Here is a 17,180-nt window from a genome sequence, read left to right as displayed (position 1 = left end):
CCACGTATGAATGTTGTTATTGACAGAGATGAAGTTACTCAAAAAAGTCATTATTACACATATTACACAGAACACTTTAATTAAAAGTAATGGAGTATGTTACTTCATTACTCCTCATAACAGTACTTTCATGTTACTGTGTAAAATGAGCTGAAACACTGTCTCATAATCACCATAATCTAAAGCTGAGGTACAGCCCCACACACCAACACAGATCCTGATGAGGTCACGTGATCTTTCTCTGAGTGTTTATGAACACAAATCAAAGATGAAACAGCACAAAGACACTTCAAAGTGATTCTACTGTAGAAACATGAACAGGTAGAAACCTGCAGCCTGACTGCTCATCACTTTGTTACCTGTTCAGGTTCAGCAGCAGCAGCTCACTTTATCACGGTGCTGGTCTGGGGTCAGTGTTTACTCAGCTTTAACGTCACTCTGGGTTCTTGGCTAGCTTAGCGTTAGCTTAGCTTTAGCTTAGCGTTAACATGCTGTCAGGTGTCTCGTGTGGTGTGTAAATATTAATCACAGTGTCAGTAAAGGAGGTAAAGGGCTGACGTCATCACGTACGCTGCGTCCTCTGTGGACTGAGTGAACACAAAGTACAAACTACAAGTACACAAACACGAACGTAGCTCAGAGTGGCGGACACACTCGGCCTCGTTGGTCCAGCTGTGAGTCCGTTACCGTGAACTATGGAGCGGCAGATTTGTGCTGGAACTAAGCTGCACACAGCTGATGTTAGCCAGGAAAACATTACACACTGACTTTAATGAAGAGACCGGAAATACAAACACACACAGTTTGTTGTGTGAAGAAATCAAACATGAGCTGAACAAACAGTAAAGTTCCTAAAGACAAACTGTTAAAGGAGGAAACAAAGCAAACTTACAGTTTCTTCACACACCAACAACAAGCTCCACTCCACGAAGTTCCACACCTGGACACTAAACACTCGACGAAAAAGAAGTGAAAGTAAACTTTCAGCCTAATGCAGCGTTTGAGGACAATCAGTGGCTTTGAAACACTGTGCTGCGTTCCAGTTCCCCTCAGAAACTCCTAAACCTCTGGCAGGCTGTGATTTATTTCTGCTGGTTTTCCAGTTTGAAGCACAAACATCTGTCATCACTTTGTTGTTCTTCTTCCTGCAGCGTTTGAATATTTCACCACTGAACTGATGTTTCTTCAAAGCTCATTTCAACCTGTTGAAGTCATGAATGAAAGTGCAGACTGAGAGTGGATCACATGATGTTTAAGGTGTGTCATGTGACATGTTCAGTATTGTCACACATGTCTAGATTGTCCCTGATATCATAGCTGCTCAAACACTGATGATTATATTTGAAGAATTATTACTGATGGCAGCAAAGTTTGAATGGAGCTCTCTGTCTGTGCTGATTTGTCGCCCTCTGGAGGTCAAAGCACAAACTGCATGATGTCAGTGTAACCACCACAGAGACAGGAAGTGTTTTTATGACTGAAACACTGAAATGATGCTAACGGCTGTCGTTAAGCTCACTGATAGCAGTGCTCACACTGGCATTGGGAATTCCACAGTGTTTCCTTTAATACACCTTCTCTTCGTCCACCATATAAGCCCGGTTGAACGGCTGCAGCTTAACAAACAGTGTTTACAAACATAGCACAGTGTTCGTACAACCCATAACGTTGCAAAAGAAAGGTGTCTGGAGAGGTAAAACATAAAATCCGTCCCTCCTCATGCACTAGCGTGCAAGCACATGTCCACAGGTTTCTGCACGCTTGAAGTACGCATTTTAAGTGTGATTACGTCACCGCCACGCAACGACGGCTGTCCCAATCCGAAGTGTACTTCAAATGCATACTCCAAATGCGCCATCAATTTCCCCAAATATCAAGCGTGGTCCGGTGCACGCTTCGTGGTCCCATATATCCCACAAATCATAGCGCGGCGGTGGGTGTGGATAATTTTGCCACAAAATACGGCAGAAGGGAGCCGCCGAAGAGTGAACTGTCAAAAGTAAGTGCTGAATATGACGTCACTTGTTTATGTGCGAATGTTTAATAACGAAGAACATTAAAACATTGCTGTTGGCCACATGTCGGCAAAGTTTTGTAACATTAGTGATGTTTGTACTTTCAGCGTTAACTTGGTTTTAAAGCCTCATATGTGTGTGTATATATACATATAATGCAGCAGCAGTTTTTTACAGTTACCTGCTATACCCAAGAGACGTGATGATTTATGGTGTCGGCCCTGTTATCACAGAATGGGCCACATGACCAGTTAAAGTGGTGACAAACTGTTGGCTCTGTCAAAACCAAAAGTAGTTATTGGGGCTAAAAAAGGATTTACAGCCTATTAAACGTGCAAGAGAGCTGATCCAGTTTCCAGCGAGTCCATCATCAGCTGGGCTGATTCATGACCAGAACGTCCCAAGTGTGAAGTCAGTGAATCAGTGCTGGCCTGGTGCTGAACACAGTGAGGCTGAAGGGACTGTGGAGACATCAGCACATCACATTTTATATTGGTTTTATTATAATGTGCTTCTAGTAAGGAACAAAAGCACAGACACCAACCTCCTGATCTGCGGAGCAGTGGTGGTAGAGGAACTTCGTCTCAGCTTTTTAGTAGAAGAGGGGGTGAGGTGGACTTTGGAGGGCTTCGGGGGAGGGAGGATGGAGCAGTGTGAAGTCTTGGACAGGTTTAACCTGACACAGAAAACAAGAACACCTCATATTTGTGTGTGTGTGTGATCCAAGAGCAAATACTAAACTTGATCCTTCACAAAAACAAGCACAACGAACAACTTCTCCAAAAATCCTTCTGATGATTTCTACGCTCACTGCAGGAATCAACATCTGCACACACACTCTGTACAAGAGACAAGAGACAAATACGCTTTGACGTGTGGGAGGTACCTCGAGTTAACCTCCGTGGAAGCCCAGTTCTTGGTTGTGTCAGGTTAGCAGTTTAGTGATGTTAGTTTACAGGAGAAGCACGTTGTGAGTTTGGTTCGTGGTCGTCCTTTGGTTTCTTTTTGCCGCAGCTCCCATATCCCCGATTTGTAACTATTTACTTTTTATGAAATGTTTCTTGAACTATGGCAGCTTCTTATATATCTGCTATATTTGGGCCGTGGATTCAGGGACCAAAACAAAAACATGTTGGTGTCTATTATATCTCCTTGTTAATAGAAACTCTGTTTTGAGCTAATTCTCAACGTGTCTCTTGCACTGACCACAATAACCATTTATCATTAATTAAATTACAGATATTGGTACCTTGAGCAGGATGACGCTGATCTCGGTGGGCGTTTTCCCTTCAGTGCTCTCAGTTCGTCTCCCTGTGTCAGACTGACTTCTTTGCAGTTATTCTGCACAGACACAGAAAGAAAGACACAATTAGCAGCATGAAAACACAACATTGTGATCAGAACTCAGTAGCCTGTTTGAATTCTGCAGTAACCATTAAAAAAAGGTGCTATGAAGTCACACCGCTGACCTCATCCAAGCTATATGACTTGCAGAGCACGGTGTTGATTGACAGGTCATCCATGCTGGAGAGCAGCGAGGACACTGCCTCCTGTTTGCCTCCCTGCACAGAGTCAGAGCGGTGAAGCTGCTGTTGCTGCAGCTGCTGCTGCCGACTCCGTCTCTGTTGGACCAGCTTCTGTTTAGACCGATGCACGTCACCCTGAACCCACAAACTGTGCTGCTTCCTGCACACAAACATCAAACACACGCCACAAACTAACTGTGATATCATGTTTAGCAGGTATAACATTCAACATCCTGGTTTAGCGTGTAAGTAGACACACAAAGCTAGTAGCCATTAGCAACAGAGCACTACTGTGGCGTAAGGAGGAAGTGTGCGTCCAGAGCTGAGGAGAGAAACCAGCTGACTGCAGTCTGCAGCAGTAACACAGTTTCAGGCTTTTTTAATTCGATTTGATTCATCATCCACCAGTTTCCCACTGCTGCAGTCACCACCAGCTGCACATGGGCACCCTGGGGAATGCCCCACCCTGACCTCCACCTTTTGCTTCTCTTCTAACTTTTACTACATTTCCAGCATGCTCCAACCATGACCTCAGCATGGAGAAACATCTTGTGTGGTAACAGAAATAGATGCCACAGCCTAAGCACAGACGGGCCTTGTTTGTCCAGCACATCTCACAGATGCTCGATGAGATTGAGATCTGCCGACGTTGAAGGCCAAGGTGACACCTCAAACCCTTCCTGATCTACTTCCTGATCTACTTCCTGATCTACTTCCTGATCTACTTGTGCTTCGTGTGAAGACTCCAGCGACACTCGAAGTATTAGAGAACAGCTGTACTCAGTGACCAACACCTTTTGGGTCATTGCAAAATGTAAAACAGCTTGTGTTTAAATAAAAATGACTGGAAACAGAAAAAGTGGACCAATCACACCTTCACAGATAAACGCAATGACCCTGATGAAGGCCACTAACACGTTATGGTTCCCTAATACTCTGTGACTGGAGTCTTCACCTCGTCAGATCTTTCTCTGTGCACCTTGGAGGTGAAGTTGCCGTCTGCTTGTGTTTTGTGACATTATCCCAATGAAGTGTTGCAGACGTGTCTGTGTGCACATCATCTGGAAAGCATTACTCCTGTACTTTCATGAACGGCACTAAAGCTTAATGATTGTCTCCGACTGATACCTTTGGAGTCACGGAAATTGGAGCGTTTGGTTTGAGCGGTCACAGCTGAGGCACAAACTCACTCTTCTAAGAAGTTTTGCTGTGGACCGATGATAGATCCAGGTCTGCAGACTCTGATCCATGTTATCGCCTCGGCTGCAGTAAACCGGAAGTGCTTCATCAGGTAGCAGCCAATCAGAGTGCCCGTGCGGCCTAATCCAGCTGTAAATGGATGGAGTGTTTAAAGAGACAAAGTTAAGATAAAAGAAATAAATGACATCAATTAAACATACATAAACACTTGCAGTCCTACCTTTACAGTGCACTGCCACTGCCCCGTCTGTGCTTTCACACACATGCAGAAAGCGTCTGACGATGAGGTCAGAGGGCGTGGTCCCATCAAGGAAGAAGAGGTCGTGGTGCTCAAATCCTGCATCCTCAAACCGCCTGCCATCATACAACTTCCTGTTCAGACGAACCACGGTCGTTACGTCATTTTGGCAAAAGTATGAGAAGTATGCCTCGGGTGTGTGGAGGGGATAACCTGGAGACAGAATCAACAACAACTGAGTTACGTCGTACGTTTCAATCAGCGAGGGTCTGTTTTTAATGCGAGTCCTGTCTCTTAATGCAAACGTAAAATAAGATTCAATGACGTAGTGTCAACTGATTTATATTGTAAGGTAAAGACGTTAAATACAGAGAAAACTCAACGATCGAACGGCCCCAAGCACCTGCTGACAGCGGGAAAGAAAAACTCCCTTTTAACAAGAACCAGGCTGAGGGAGGGGGAGCAATCTGCCACATGTGGTCGGGGTGAGGGGAGGACAACGGGACAAGAGACGGACTGGAGAGCCAGAGGGGAATAATAACTACGTGCAAAGTGGTGTAAATACACAGGAAGTAAAAAGAGCTGAGTGATGAAGAAGCATGAGTGCATCATGGGAAACCCCGAGCCACTGCAGGGCTCAGGCTCGTCTAATCCAGCCGTAACAACATGACAGCACTAAGCAGGAAACAATACACGCCATCAGAAGACAGCAGGGTAAGGTTAGCTCTTCTCAGCTGTTTCAGGACGTGCAGGCACTGAGGGGCTGCACAGGCCTTCTGTCAGGCCAAGCAACGTGAGCACTGATGTTGGTTTGGAGGCATGCTTTTAGCTTTTAGCTTAGAGATTCTGACTCACCATCTTCTATCTTACCACGAGAATGAGGGCTGCTGAACGCCAGAACCTTTCCCGGAACGATCCAGTTCATATCTCCATTTTCAACTCGCTAAAAGCACAAAAAGAAAGGAAAGAAAGACTGTGATAGAGGTTAGCGACATATCAGTTAAAAACATGGATCCAGAACACCTTAATTATACCACCACTGCAGTAATGAACACATACGGGCTTTTACCTTTCATTGGAAATCAGTTTTGTTGCAGTGGACACAGGTGAGCTGACCTTTACTTCACTGACTGTCTATCACTTGGACGGGTGAGTTATGGATCAATCTAACTGAGAAACTGAGGAAGTACAGCGTGCACCAAGGCAGGCCTGGACATCGTACGAGCCCTTGGTTGGCCCTGACTGTGTTACTAACAGCACTGCAAATAAACTGGATGAATAACAAGCGTACGTTACTTATTTCTTACTGTATCCTGGTCCTGTTTTCATTGATATCGACCTGTAGCACAGTCAGCACTCTGCAGTCTGTTACCTCATAATGTTCATATTCTTCTGCACTGAACCTTTCAAAATCCAGGAAACCATGTTGTAATGCCTGCAGAGGAAAAGAGCAGGAACAGATTTTCACAACAAAAGCACAACTCCCCCCAAAGGGCTGAAATGTTTAGTGTTATAGTGATCTGCAGTGGTTTCACAGATTCAGTTCAGTTTTTTTTAGCACCAAATCACAACAAAGGTCACCTCAGGCAGTTAATATTGTACGGTAAAGACCCTACAGTTATACAGAGGAAACACAATCAGACCACCCCTACGAGCAGGCACACTGGTGACAGTGGGGAGGAAAAACTCGTTTTTAACAGAAACACATGTTCACCAGAACCAGGCTCAGGGAGGGGCGGCAATCTGACTGCTGAGGGGCTGAGGGGACGGAGACAGGACCAAAGACACACTGTGAGGACAGCCAGAGATTAATAACAAGGATGACTCAGTGCAGAGAGGTCTGTTAGATGGGGCCTGATTATTTAAGACCTTGTATGTGAGGAGCAGGATTTTGATCTGGCTTCATGGACAGATAGAGCTGGGTGTCATCAGCATAGCAGTGTAAATGTATGCTATGTCTTCTAATGATGCTGCCTAAGGGAAGCATGTATAATGTATACAGAATTGGTCCTAGCACTGAACCCTGTGGAACTCCATAATTAACCTCAGTGTGTGAAGAGGACTCTCCATTTACATGCACAAACTGGAGTCTATTAGATAGATATGATACAAACCACTGCAGCACAATACCTGTAATACCTACAGCATGTTCTAATCGCTCTAATAGGATATTATGGTCGACAGTATCGAACGCTGCACTGAGGTCTAGCAGGACAAGCACAGAGATGAGTCCACTGTCAGAGGCCATAAGAAGATCATTTGTAACCTTCACTAAAGCTGTTTCTGTGCTGTGATGAGCTCTGAAACCTGACTGAAACTCTTCAAATAAACCATTCCTCTGCAGATGATCTGTTAGCTGTTTGACAACTACTCTTTCAAGGATGTTTGATATAAAGGAAGGTTGGAGATTGGCCTATAATTAGCTAAGACTGCTGGGTCTAGAGATGGCTTTTTGAGTAAAGGTTTAACTACAGCCACCTTGAAGGCCTGTGGTACATAGCTGATTATTAGAGATAGTTGATCATATTTAAGATTGAAGCATTAATTAATGGCAGGACTTCTTTGAGCAGTTTTGTAGGAATGGGGTCTAAAAGACACGTTGATGCACTGACTATTTCTTCTTTAGTTGTTTGTTTTCAATTCCTGTGTGTTTGTACATCACTGAAGTATTTAATCGTTAGTAATTATTAAACTCCTTTGTAGTTCTCTCTGCTCTCTTCTCTCACCCCTCACCTGTCACAGTGAATTGCTGCCTCCTTAAACCTGGTTCTGTTGGAGGTTTCGTCCTGTTGGAAGGGAGTTTTTCCTTCCCACTGTTGCCAAGTGTATACTTCTAGTGCAGTGCTGTAGGGTCTTTACCTTATAAGTTAAAGTACCTTGAAGTAACTGTTGCTTAGAATTAGTGCTATGAATAAAACTGAATTCAATTACTGTTGTTACAGAATAAGAGGAGAACAATGTCAAATGTGGCTCAAACTGGGATTTTTAAGTTAAAATGAGGTTAAAATGACCAAAGTGAAGTTAATAAGTGTCATTTTAATTTTACTAAAATCATCTGTGTTAGACGTTGTTGCTACCTTGTGGATTCCTTGTAAGCAGTTTAGGACGGTGAGGTTAAAAGAGCACTCTCCAACTGCTGCGTCTCTGTGGCACACACACACACACACACACACACACACACACACACACACACACACACACACACAGTGTAGTTATCAGGGTTCAGATCATATCTGGTCACATGTGGTCTCAGGCTTGTTTGCTCTGTAAATAAACACAAACCATCACTAAGAGTGTAAAAACTGGGGGTTGGGGGGGACGTTAGCTCAGTCGAGATGAATGAAATCAGCCCACTGGCACCGCTAAAGCTCACTAAGAGCTCATAAACTGTTAACAATTCAAATCTCTGACTTCAGTTTTATTTATATAGTGCCAAATCACAACAGCAGTAAAAACCCTGCAATAATACGGGAAAATGTTCCCATCCCAAACTTAAAAGTGTGGTTTTGATGAGGTTTCCTGACCTCCTGGAACCTTCATGGTCGCCAAATAATTTCCAGCTAGGTGGAGTTTCTTCTTGTTACCCTGCTTGCAGTCTTTATGCTAAGCTAAGCTAAGCTGGATTTAACAGACAGAAGAATAGTGTCTCAGTAAATGTAATGACAACAGCCCAGCATGCAGTGCTGTCTCGTAGACAGCAGCAGCCTGTACCTAAACGGCATGTAGCCTGTGTTGTTTCCTGCTATCAGAGTCCTGTAGGCATCTTCTGGGCTTCTCTTCAAATACATCACCTACAGGGCAGAGTTAAACTACATCACTAATAATGGACAGACAGACGGGCAATCAGATGATGTGATGGACAAATGAAAGGATATTTACAGCATAGGCACCAATGAGAACAGCAGCATTGGCTCTCTTCTTCTGGTCGTAGCTGGTGTAGTGAACCAGTCTCTGTCAAGACATTGTGAAAGACTATAAACCAATAATGATAATCAATAATCAGTGAAACAGCACATGTGCATTAATACATTTAAAATAAGCGTCTACTGTCAGAGGAGTGCACACACACCATCAGAGCAAAGACCTTTCAAAATAAGAGTCTACTGTCAGAGGAGTGCACACACACCATCAGAGCAAAGACCTTTCAAAATAAGAGTCTACTGTCAGAGGAGTGCACACACACCATCAGAGCAAAGACCTTTCAAAATAAGAGTCTACTGTCAGAGGAGTGCACACACACCATCAGAGCAAAGACCTTTCAAAATAAGAGTCTACTGTCAGAGGAGTGCACACACACCATCAGAGCAAAGACCTTTCAAAATAAGAGTCTACTGTCAGAGGAGTGCACACACACCATCAGAGCAAAGACCTTTCAAAATAAGAGCGTAACACGTTTTCTAAATTATGTCTATACAGCAAACAAAGCCCTGAGTCTGAAGACCTTCATCTGCATTACCTTCAGCTTCCTGTTGAGTTTCCAGCAGTATCTGTACAGCATGGCCAGGTTGAGGGGCCCAAAGTCTGCATAAAAACTGCAACACACAGCGAGAGATGGAGGAGCTTTCAACAATTACAACAACAACACAAATCAGCCACAAAACTAAACCCACTGACAGGTGAAGTCGGTGACATTGTTCATCTGGTTATAATAAAATGCTCCGTTAGAAAACCCACACAATGCAGACATGGAGTCAGAGGAAGCTCACAGCTTTGTTTCACTCAATGAAACCAAACTCAGATCCCGTTTGTCTGCTGCAGAAAAGAAAACTGTTATCAAGGCTGGAACATGACAGACGAGCAGGGGTGCAAGTCAGCACTGTTACAGCAGAACATCAGGTTCTATAAAGTCCTTTCCCTAACACCACAGCATTGGATACCAGATTACTCATCATCACTGCTATTCAGTAAGTCGGCCAACAGCACGAATGACAGCAAGAGGATCTCAAAGATCGTCAAACAAGCACTGAAAGCTGTCACGTTGGGGTCGACACAGCATTTTGAGTTCTCTTGCTTTGGTTTATTTTTGAAGGATCGTTTTTGTTCTCTGGTGCTTTGTTGATTATTATTATTATTTACGAGCAGACAAAAAAATCAGATTTGATCCAAAAATCTGAATTGAGCATCAAGACCTGCAGAGTGAACGTAGCCTTAGAGTTCCTAAAAAGTCCTGAGAGGTCAGGAAATGCTGGAAACCAGTTTCCACCCAGCCCTGTGTACTGTGGTGGCCTGCAGCTCCACAGCAGAACATCCACAGTATGAAGGTGCAATTTGCAGGGCACATATAAACGCATAGATGGAGCATTTTTCCAAGGCTGTTTCACCTCTGATCTGTCTCTCATCGGTGTATAAAGGGTGTATGATTAAAACTATTTTATATCCTAAAATAAATGCAGATCATTAAGGAACCATAACTCGTGCGTGCTCAGTCAGGGGTTATGACCACAGAGTAGGCCAGGACCAGATGATTGGTTTATGACATCAGTCACACTGGTGATACATCAACAGACATTTTCATGGGAGAAACAGTGCAAATGTATCAACATGACAACACAGGGTTGGATGAAATTCTCCACAAGTATGTGGACTTCATGTCTTCACTGACGTATGAGCTGTTCCTGTTGGAGGGTTGACGGCGTGTGTCTCATGTCACACTCCTCCACAGTGAGGATGGACTTATTGATACGTGCCTCTGGTGACTGCACTTCAAAACAAGGAGTGATTCAACTGCTCTGCTAGTGAAGCATCAGCTCTGTGACTGCTCCTGTACTCGGTGATGTGCTGCCCTCCTGACACACCTGCCTGCTGTTGTTGCTGTCCAGGTGATCTTCCACCTGTACTGTGATTTGGCCTTTCAGATGCCTCGTTGCACCGTCACTCACTCTGAAGGCAGCCGGTGGACGTCCCCGGTCATCCAGGGCTCGTGGTTGGGATAGACCAGGTGACACAGTACACCTCCAGGTCTGGATGTTCAGGAATGTCCTGGTGGTGTGGAGACAGTCCTGCAGCTGCTGTAAGGCTTCATCAGGCCAGGTTCTGATAGTCTTCGTGGTGGCCAGAGCAGCTGTCCTGACAGGAAGCAGCTTCCTGCTCACATCCAGGCGGCATGGCGGCACTGTAAGGAAGTTCTTTCAGGGTCTCCCCACCTATTAGAAGTTTTACCGTCCCACTGCTCCCGGCCCTGCTCGTTGGGAATCGTCCAATTAGAGTTTTCTCTCTAATATTGTAGGTTGTTTACCTACAAAGGGCCTGGATGTAACTGATGTTATACAAATAAAACTGGACTAAACTAAATCACCAGTTAAGCTAACGTGAATGAACATGCATGTCTTTGGACTGTGAACCAGGGAAAATGTGTGAACTCCAACTAGAAAGACCACAGTTTGAACCAGGACACCATCCCTCCGGGTGGAGCAGTGGACTTCCTCTAACAGTATAATGGTAATCAGAGACCAGTGATGAGAAGTCAAGGAAGGACAGGACCATGACTGTCAAAAGGCGTGTCTCTCTGAAATGAACAGGTGGGATATTAATGAGGTCAAAGGAATTTCTAAAGGACACGAAACAACAAAAACAAACAAAGTTCATCTGTTACAAAAGAGGCATCAGAAAGAAATGATTTGTAGGAGCGTGTGCTGGCAGTGAGCAGGAGCAGACTGTTACCATGGAGACTTTCAGTGGCAATGACATCGCAGCGTTTCTCACTTTTCAGCCATTCGTGTGTTTGTTGAGTGAATCTGCAGGATTCACTGAACCTTCAGCTCCACGTGTCTCTCAGACCAGCTCGGCTGACATAATCAGCTACAGCTGGTTAGCAGAATCATGAGGAAGCTTCACACACTACACGTTTTACTGCACAACAGTACGAGACACCCCGAAGCACTGAAGAAGCTGGAGATCTCCTTCAGGCACTTGTAGCCGTCTCAGCCACAGAGACCAGATCTCTGCAGATCTACTGGACAGATGACATGAAGCCATCAGAGTTTGAGTCACTTTGAATGTTTTATGCTTGTTGCTGTTATAGAAAGTCATGAGTTTACTTTTACATGGTACAGAAAGTATTTTGTTAAATGAACATTCAGCTAAACCAAGAACAACACCAACTATAATATCAGCATGTGAATGATAACATCCGGACTCACTTTAAATGGATGTCAGACGGCGGTACGTCAGAATTGGGGATCAGACTAGATCACAGCTTACCTTTCATATATGAGCTCCTCATCCGTGCTGAAGAAGTGTGTGTTGGCTGTATTCTTAGGTTTGACCCGCAGAGTGGCAAAGTACAGGCGGTCTGTGGTGCACACACACACACACACACACACACACACACACACACACAGGTTACATTCAGCCTCACAGACAGTCCTGGCTTCAGATACAGGGCGATAACGCTCTCTTGTCCCGATCACACCGAGCTGCTGACTGTATCCAGGTATTTTTGGTGTCTCGGTTACAGCACAGGATCAGTTCCCCTCATTAACTGCTGCTGAAACCAAGGCAGGACCCAAATCTCCGTCCTTACATGACACACTGGTGCTGGTTACTTAACCTGATTTAGCCAAACTTAATCCTCGCACTACTGAAATGCTTCTTTTTACCAGATTAGAGAACGATGGGTCGTGGCTTCATAAACGTAATAAACTTTGTAATTCTTTGCTTTAACTAAACTGTATTATTTGACTCTATGAGTGAATGAGTTGTGGGACACTGGGCTACAACCTGCCAACTGTTAGCCTGTAAGTTTCAACCTTTCAGCTACATGTAGTTTTACATGTACTCATGAGTGAAGCAGCTTCAGTAAAACTGGAAAGTTCTGCAGTGATAGCTGAAAAGAGAAAAACTTATTCCTGGAAACGAGCTGCTGTGTAAAGGCTGTGAAGCTGACCTGCACCTGCATGGACTCACTTTACCAGGATTCTTTTTACCGTCTTAATGCACAGCTGTTACACTTTATATCATGTTAATTATAGCAGACACAGCTGAGAACGATCCAGCATCCTCCAGGCCAAAGGCCGACCAGCTGCCCCCACAGTCCTGTCAAGAGTTATTGTTCTCCACAACAATGCACAGTGCTGATGAAGAAGCTACAAAATAATCAGAAATGTCCTCGTCTCTTATTTGGTTAGTGTCCCCATGATGGAGACCATCGTGGTCAGTGTAGCTCACACTGAATCATACTGGTTTAGCTTTGTTTGAAAGAACAAATGAGCCAAAATGAACGAGCAGGTCAGTGCTGTGTATTTATGTCCACGCTCTCAGTCACACACATGGAAATATTGCAGGCTGTAGTTTCTTATAGAAAACCATTATGCAGTATTACATCCCAGCACTGATGTTAAACTTACCCTTAATAAATTCTGATGAGCTGGCCTGCTCATATCCATCTGCCATTTGTTACAGTGGGAATGGTCACAGTGTCCCGGAGTGAGTTTGTCCTCTTCTTATCTGTTGTGAGACCACTCGAGATGTTCCAAAAATATCAAGAGTTCACTACAGAATAGCATTTCACCTGCGTCACTACTGTAAATTAAAAGGGTCCAACTTTAAAGTCTCCCCGCCCGCCGCTGATGAGGAGCATGCGTAAAGTCTCCAAAGTCGCTCCGCTCCACGGACGGCACCTGAACCGAGAGGTTTCCGCTCCTCCATGCCTGAACTACAACGAATATCCCAGCAAGTAGAAGATTTACAGGACAGCCCAGAGTCGTGGCAGCGATGATCTCTCTGCTGCCTCGCACATGCTCAGTCAATGGTCACATAAACGCGCGCACGCACACATCACCGGCCGTGCTGCCAAAGCCTGCTGGAGCTGGATTTAAACAGAAATCCCCTTTCCCAGTAATATAAACTGGATTTATATTTATATTTATTTATATTTATTTATATTTATATTTATTTATATTTATATATATTTCTGTATTTCAAGGCTGCTACAAAATGCACCGTTTGCTTATTTGTATTTGTGTGAACATTACAAAAGTAACACCACAAAGTCATCTATGCTGATGGCATTTCTCTCCTGTCTGAGTGGCCTCCCTCTCCCACACGTTGTGCTATGATGAGAGCTGGGTTAGGTTGGATGGAGGACTGCACTGTGGTTTGTTCCCATCACCCAAAGCTGTAAAGCCAAAGTCCTGAGTGCCAAATGTCTGAGCTGCCTGACTGAACTGTGACTTTCACAGGCCGCTAGCTAAGTCTGCACTTGCATCACTTAGTTTTCTAATCAAGTGTTTGCTTGTTAAACAGAAATATTTAGAAGGACTACAGATACGGGGGTCGCCTTACAGTTTACATGCATTGATCTCTAAAGGGCTCCATATGCTACACGGTGCTGTCACACTGTGCTGTCAGAGCTGGGCCTGTCACCACTGACTGGAAGATCTCCACACCATTAGACTGCATTACTGTTGGACTAGCCTCACACAAACTCATGTAATGAGATGTCACTTTTCCCACGTGTCTCTGTTTCTGTGCTGGGACAAGGTGAGACTGGGAGAGCAAAGCTTTGAAGAATCTCACATATAAAACATGTTTTCAGACTTTTTTGTTTAACTCCACATTGTGATGTCTTCTACGATGTAAATATGAAAAACCATAAAATGAGAAGGTGTATCCAAACTTTCTGTTCTTTTCTTAAATGTATTTTTGTCTTTATTAGACAGATGCAGTGAAAACTGACAGGAAAGTGAGAGAGGGACACAGGGACTGCTGCTCATCCAGCTGCGCTAAACCGGCGCCGCAGGTGTGTCCAAACTGGTACGAACAAGGTCTTCAAGTCCGTCCCGCACCTTTGCCCAAAAGAAACAAGCATGGGTGTCAATAACAAAAGTGTCCTAATGAAGACACTGAGGACGGGACGTTTCTTTGTTGGACGCGCTTGTTTGCCAGACATCAGGAACAGATTTGTTTCTCCACGTGACTCATTTCATCTCCACAGAAATATTTCCACCACAGTGTTACTTTTTCCAAGAACTTGTAACGTTGGAGTTTAGCTATGGAGCCGGCTGAGGCGCGCCCTTTCACACGCGCCCTTTCACACGCGCCCTTTCACACGCGCCCTTTCACACGCGCCCTTTCACACGCGCCCCTGAACTGAATTAATAACGTGAGGAAGATGAGAGGAGAGCGTTTCCTTCTTGATGGCTTTGTTTATGTTTGTAATGCTACACTGAGCTTACTGTCTAACGGAAAGCCACATGCAGACCTGTGTGTGTGTGTGTGTGTGTGTGTGTGTGTGTGTGTGTGTGTGTGTGCACGTGCAGTCCTATTCCTGGTCTTAGCTTAATCTGCTCCAGTCAGCCAATTAGACATCAGATCACCTGGAGGAAGGTTGGAGGGACAGGTGACCGGTAGCCGAGGACGCCTCCATCAAGGTGAAGCACTGACGATAATGCTACTGATGTGGAGACAATAAGCTATGTATGGGATTATTATTATGTGAAAAGACAGATTTTTATCAGCCCTTGGTGATCATAGGTTGGTCTCCAGTGAAAGACTGCCACCTGCTGTCTGTTTACATGCTCTGTCTGCTCGTCATGTTGGCCCTGGGTGAGAAGCGACAGCCTCTGCTGTAGTTACTGATGCACCAACATGGATACGAGCAAACTAACAGCTTCATGTAGATTTGTTTTAAAGGCTGAACGCTGCATTACCAACCAGCCAGGCAACAATGAAGATCATTAAACTGAGAAGGGACTCTGTAGCCGCTAAGACTGGTGGACCTAAATCTTAACCTCCAAGTCCGTTCACATACAAGAGGAAGGGGAGTGAGCGGGTCAGCGCTCAGGGCACAGAAACTAAGCTGGCTTTGAACACACACCATTTATTTCCATAAAACACACAGCCAGAATCACAAATACAAGTTAAAATCCCCCGTATACAATAAAAAGAGTCTCAATGCGCTAAAAACCCTGCCGGCAGAAATAACTATACACTATTAAAACAAAGCTAAAAAAATGTTTTCCATATGCTAAAATTACCCACAGTCCCATAATCCCACAGTCCCATAATCCCACAGTCCCATAATCCCACAGTACAGCCACACGCGGGCAAATGGTCCTTATCTGAAACAGGAGAGGAATTTCTCTTCCGGGATGGAAACCACGCAGGTGTTCCAGATCTACTGGCGTTTAGATCACCTGGCGTTGGTCGAACAGATGTGTGGCAGTCTTGCGTTTCAGGAGCTGCTACCGACAAACCAGCAAAAAAATGCCAAATGTGTCACCTGTGACACTTGTGAGGTTATCTCAAACACACTCCGTCAGTCTTTTTTTTTTTTTTTTTTTTAACTCAATTTTTATTATAATTTACAACATTGTCAATGTTCACAAGTAGGACAGTTACAGGAACTGCAATACAGAAATGTAGATTAAAATAAGAACTGCAATTAGGAAGCACAAAACAAAACTGGAAAGCAAAACAAAACCCAAGCAAGCAAACAAACATACAGACAAAAACAAGAAGAAAACAAAACAAAAACTTTATGTAATAGTAAATAACATGTGACAAATCTAGCCATTGATGAACAAAACGAAACAGACCTATGCTAAATTATTGAAACAGTAAAGCATGTATGGGTCGCCAACGCTCAGTAAACAATTCTCTCTGAATCCGCAGAGCATATGTTATTTCCTCCATCTGATAAATTTCTCTTACTTTATCAATCCACATATTATATGAAGGTGGGTCAAGATTCAGCCATTTAATAGTGATACACTTTAGTGCTGCTGTAAGCAAGATTCTTAAAAGATACTTTTTATTGTTTCCCGCAAAACCATTTGGTATTACTCCTAAAATGGCTAGCTGTTGGTCTTTTGTTAATGGTTGCTGGAAAACTGTATTGAGAACTTTAAATATGTCATTCCAAAATGAGCAGAGTTTTGGGCATGACCAGAATATATGTGAGTGGGTTCCTAAATAAGTACCACAATTTCGCCAGCAGGTGTCAGGATTTGTAGGCTTCATTTTGGCCATTATCTCCGGGGTTCTAAAATATCTCATGACCACTTTCCATTTAAATTCTCTCCACAGCCCAGAATTAGTCACAAGATGGGCTTCACCGAACACCTCTTCCCAGGTGTCCTCCGAGATTTGAGTGCCAGTCTCAGCTTCCCACCTTGCCTTAATATCCAAAGTTGCATTTGTATTGAAACTCAGAAATGCGTTATAGAAATTACTGATTGATTTTGGGGAGGAATTACTTAG

At 44.0% G+C, this 17,180-nt stretch overlaps 2 protein-coding genes and 1 long non-coding RNA gene across 3 annotated transcripts in view; all 3 read right to left on the bottom strand.

The window, feature by feature from the left end:
• Positions 1–17,180, bottom strand: part of LOC148098702 (protein NLRC3-like) — a 199,270-nt gene that overhangs the window by 106,989 nt on the left and 75,101 nt on the right. The window lies entirely within an intron of this gene.
• LOC148098707 (dual specificity protein phosphatase CDC14AB-like) lies at positions 2,297–9,426 on the bottom strand. The gene is made up of 12 exons (XM_087851392.1): positions 9,421–9,426; positions 8,859–8,930; positions 8,691–8,770; positions 8,057–8,123; positions 6,352–6,414; positions 5,835–5,922; positions 4,962–5,192; positions 4,732–4,870; positions 3,485–3,701; positions 3,265–3,356; positions 2,560–2,691; positions 2,297–2,476 (listed from the first exon to the last, which is right to left on the bottom strand). The coding sequence occupies exons 1-12, from the start codon at positions 9,424–9,426 to the stop codon at positions 2,428–2,430; spliced, it is 1,236 nt and encodes a 411-aa protein (XP_087707518.1). The 3' UTR covers positions 2,297–2,427.
• LOC148098706 (uncharacterized) lies at positions 9,436–13,637 on the bottom strand. Its single transcript, XR_015719963.1, has 3 exons — positions 13,325–13,637; positions 12,180–12,270; positions 9,436–9,511 (listed from the first exon to the last, which is right to left on the bottom strand). It is a non-coding gene; the product is annotated as an uncharacterized LOC148098706 (long non-coding RNA).

This window comes from Neolamprologus brichardi, chromosome 14 (assembly GCF_056152115.1).
Source record: "Neolamprologus brichardi isolate AB-2024 chromosome 14, ASM5615211v1, whole genome shotgun sequence".
Taxonomy (NCBI): Eukaryota; Metazoa; Chordata; class Actinopteri; order Cichliformes; family Cichlidae; genus Neolamprologus; species Neolamprologus brichardi.
This window is presented reverse-complemented; position numbering and strand designations above follow the sequence as displayed.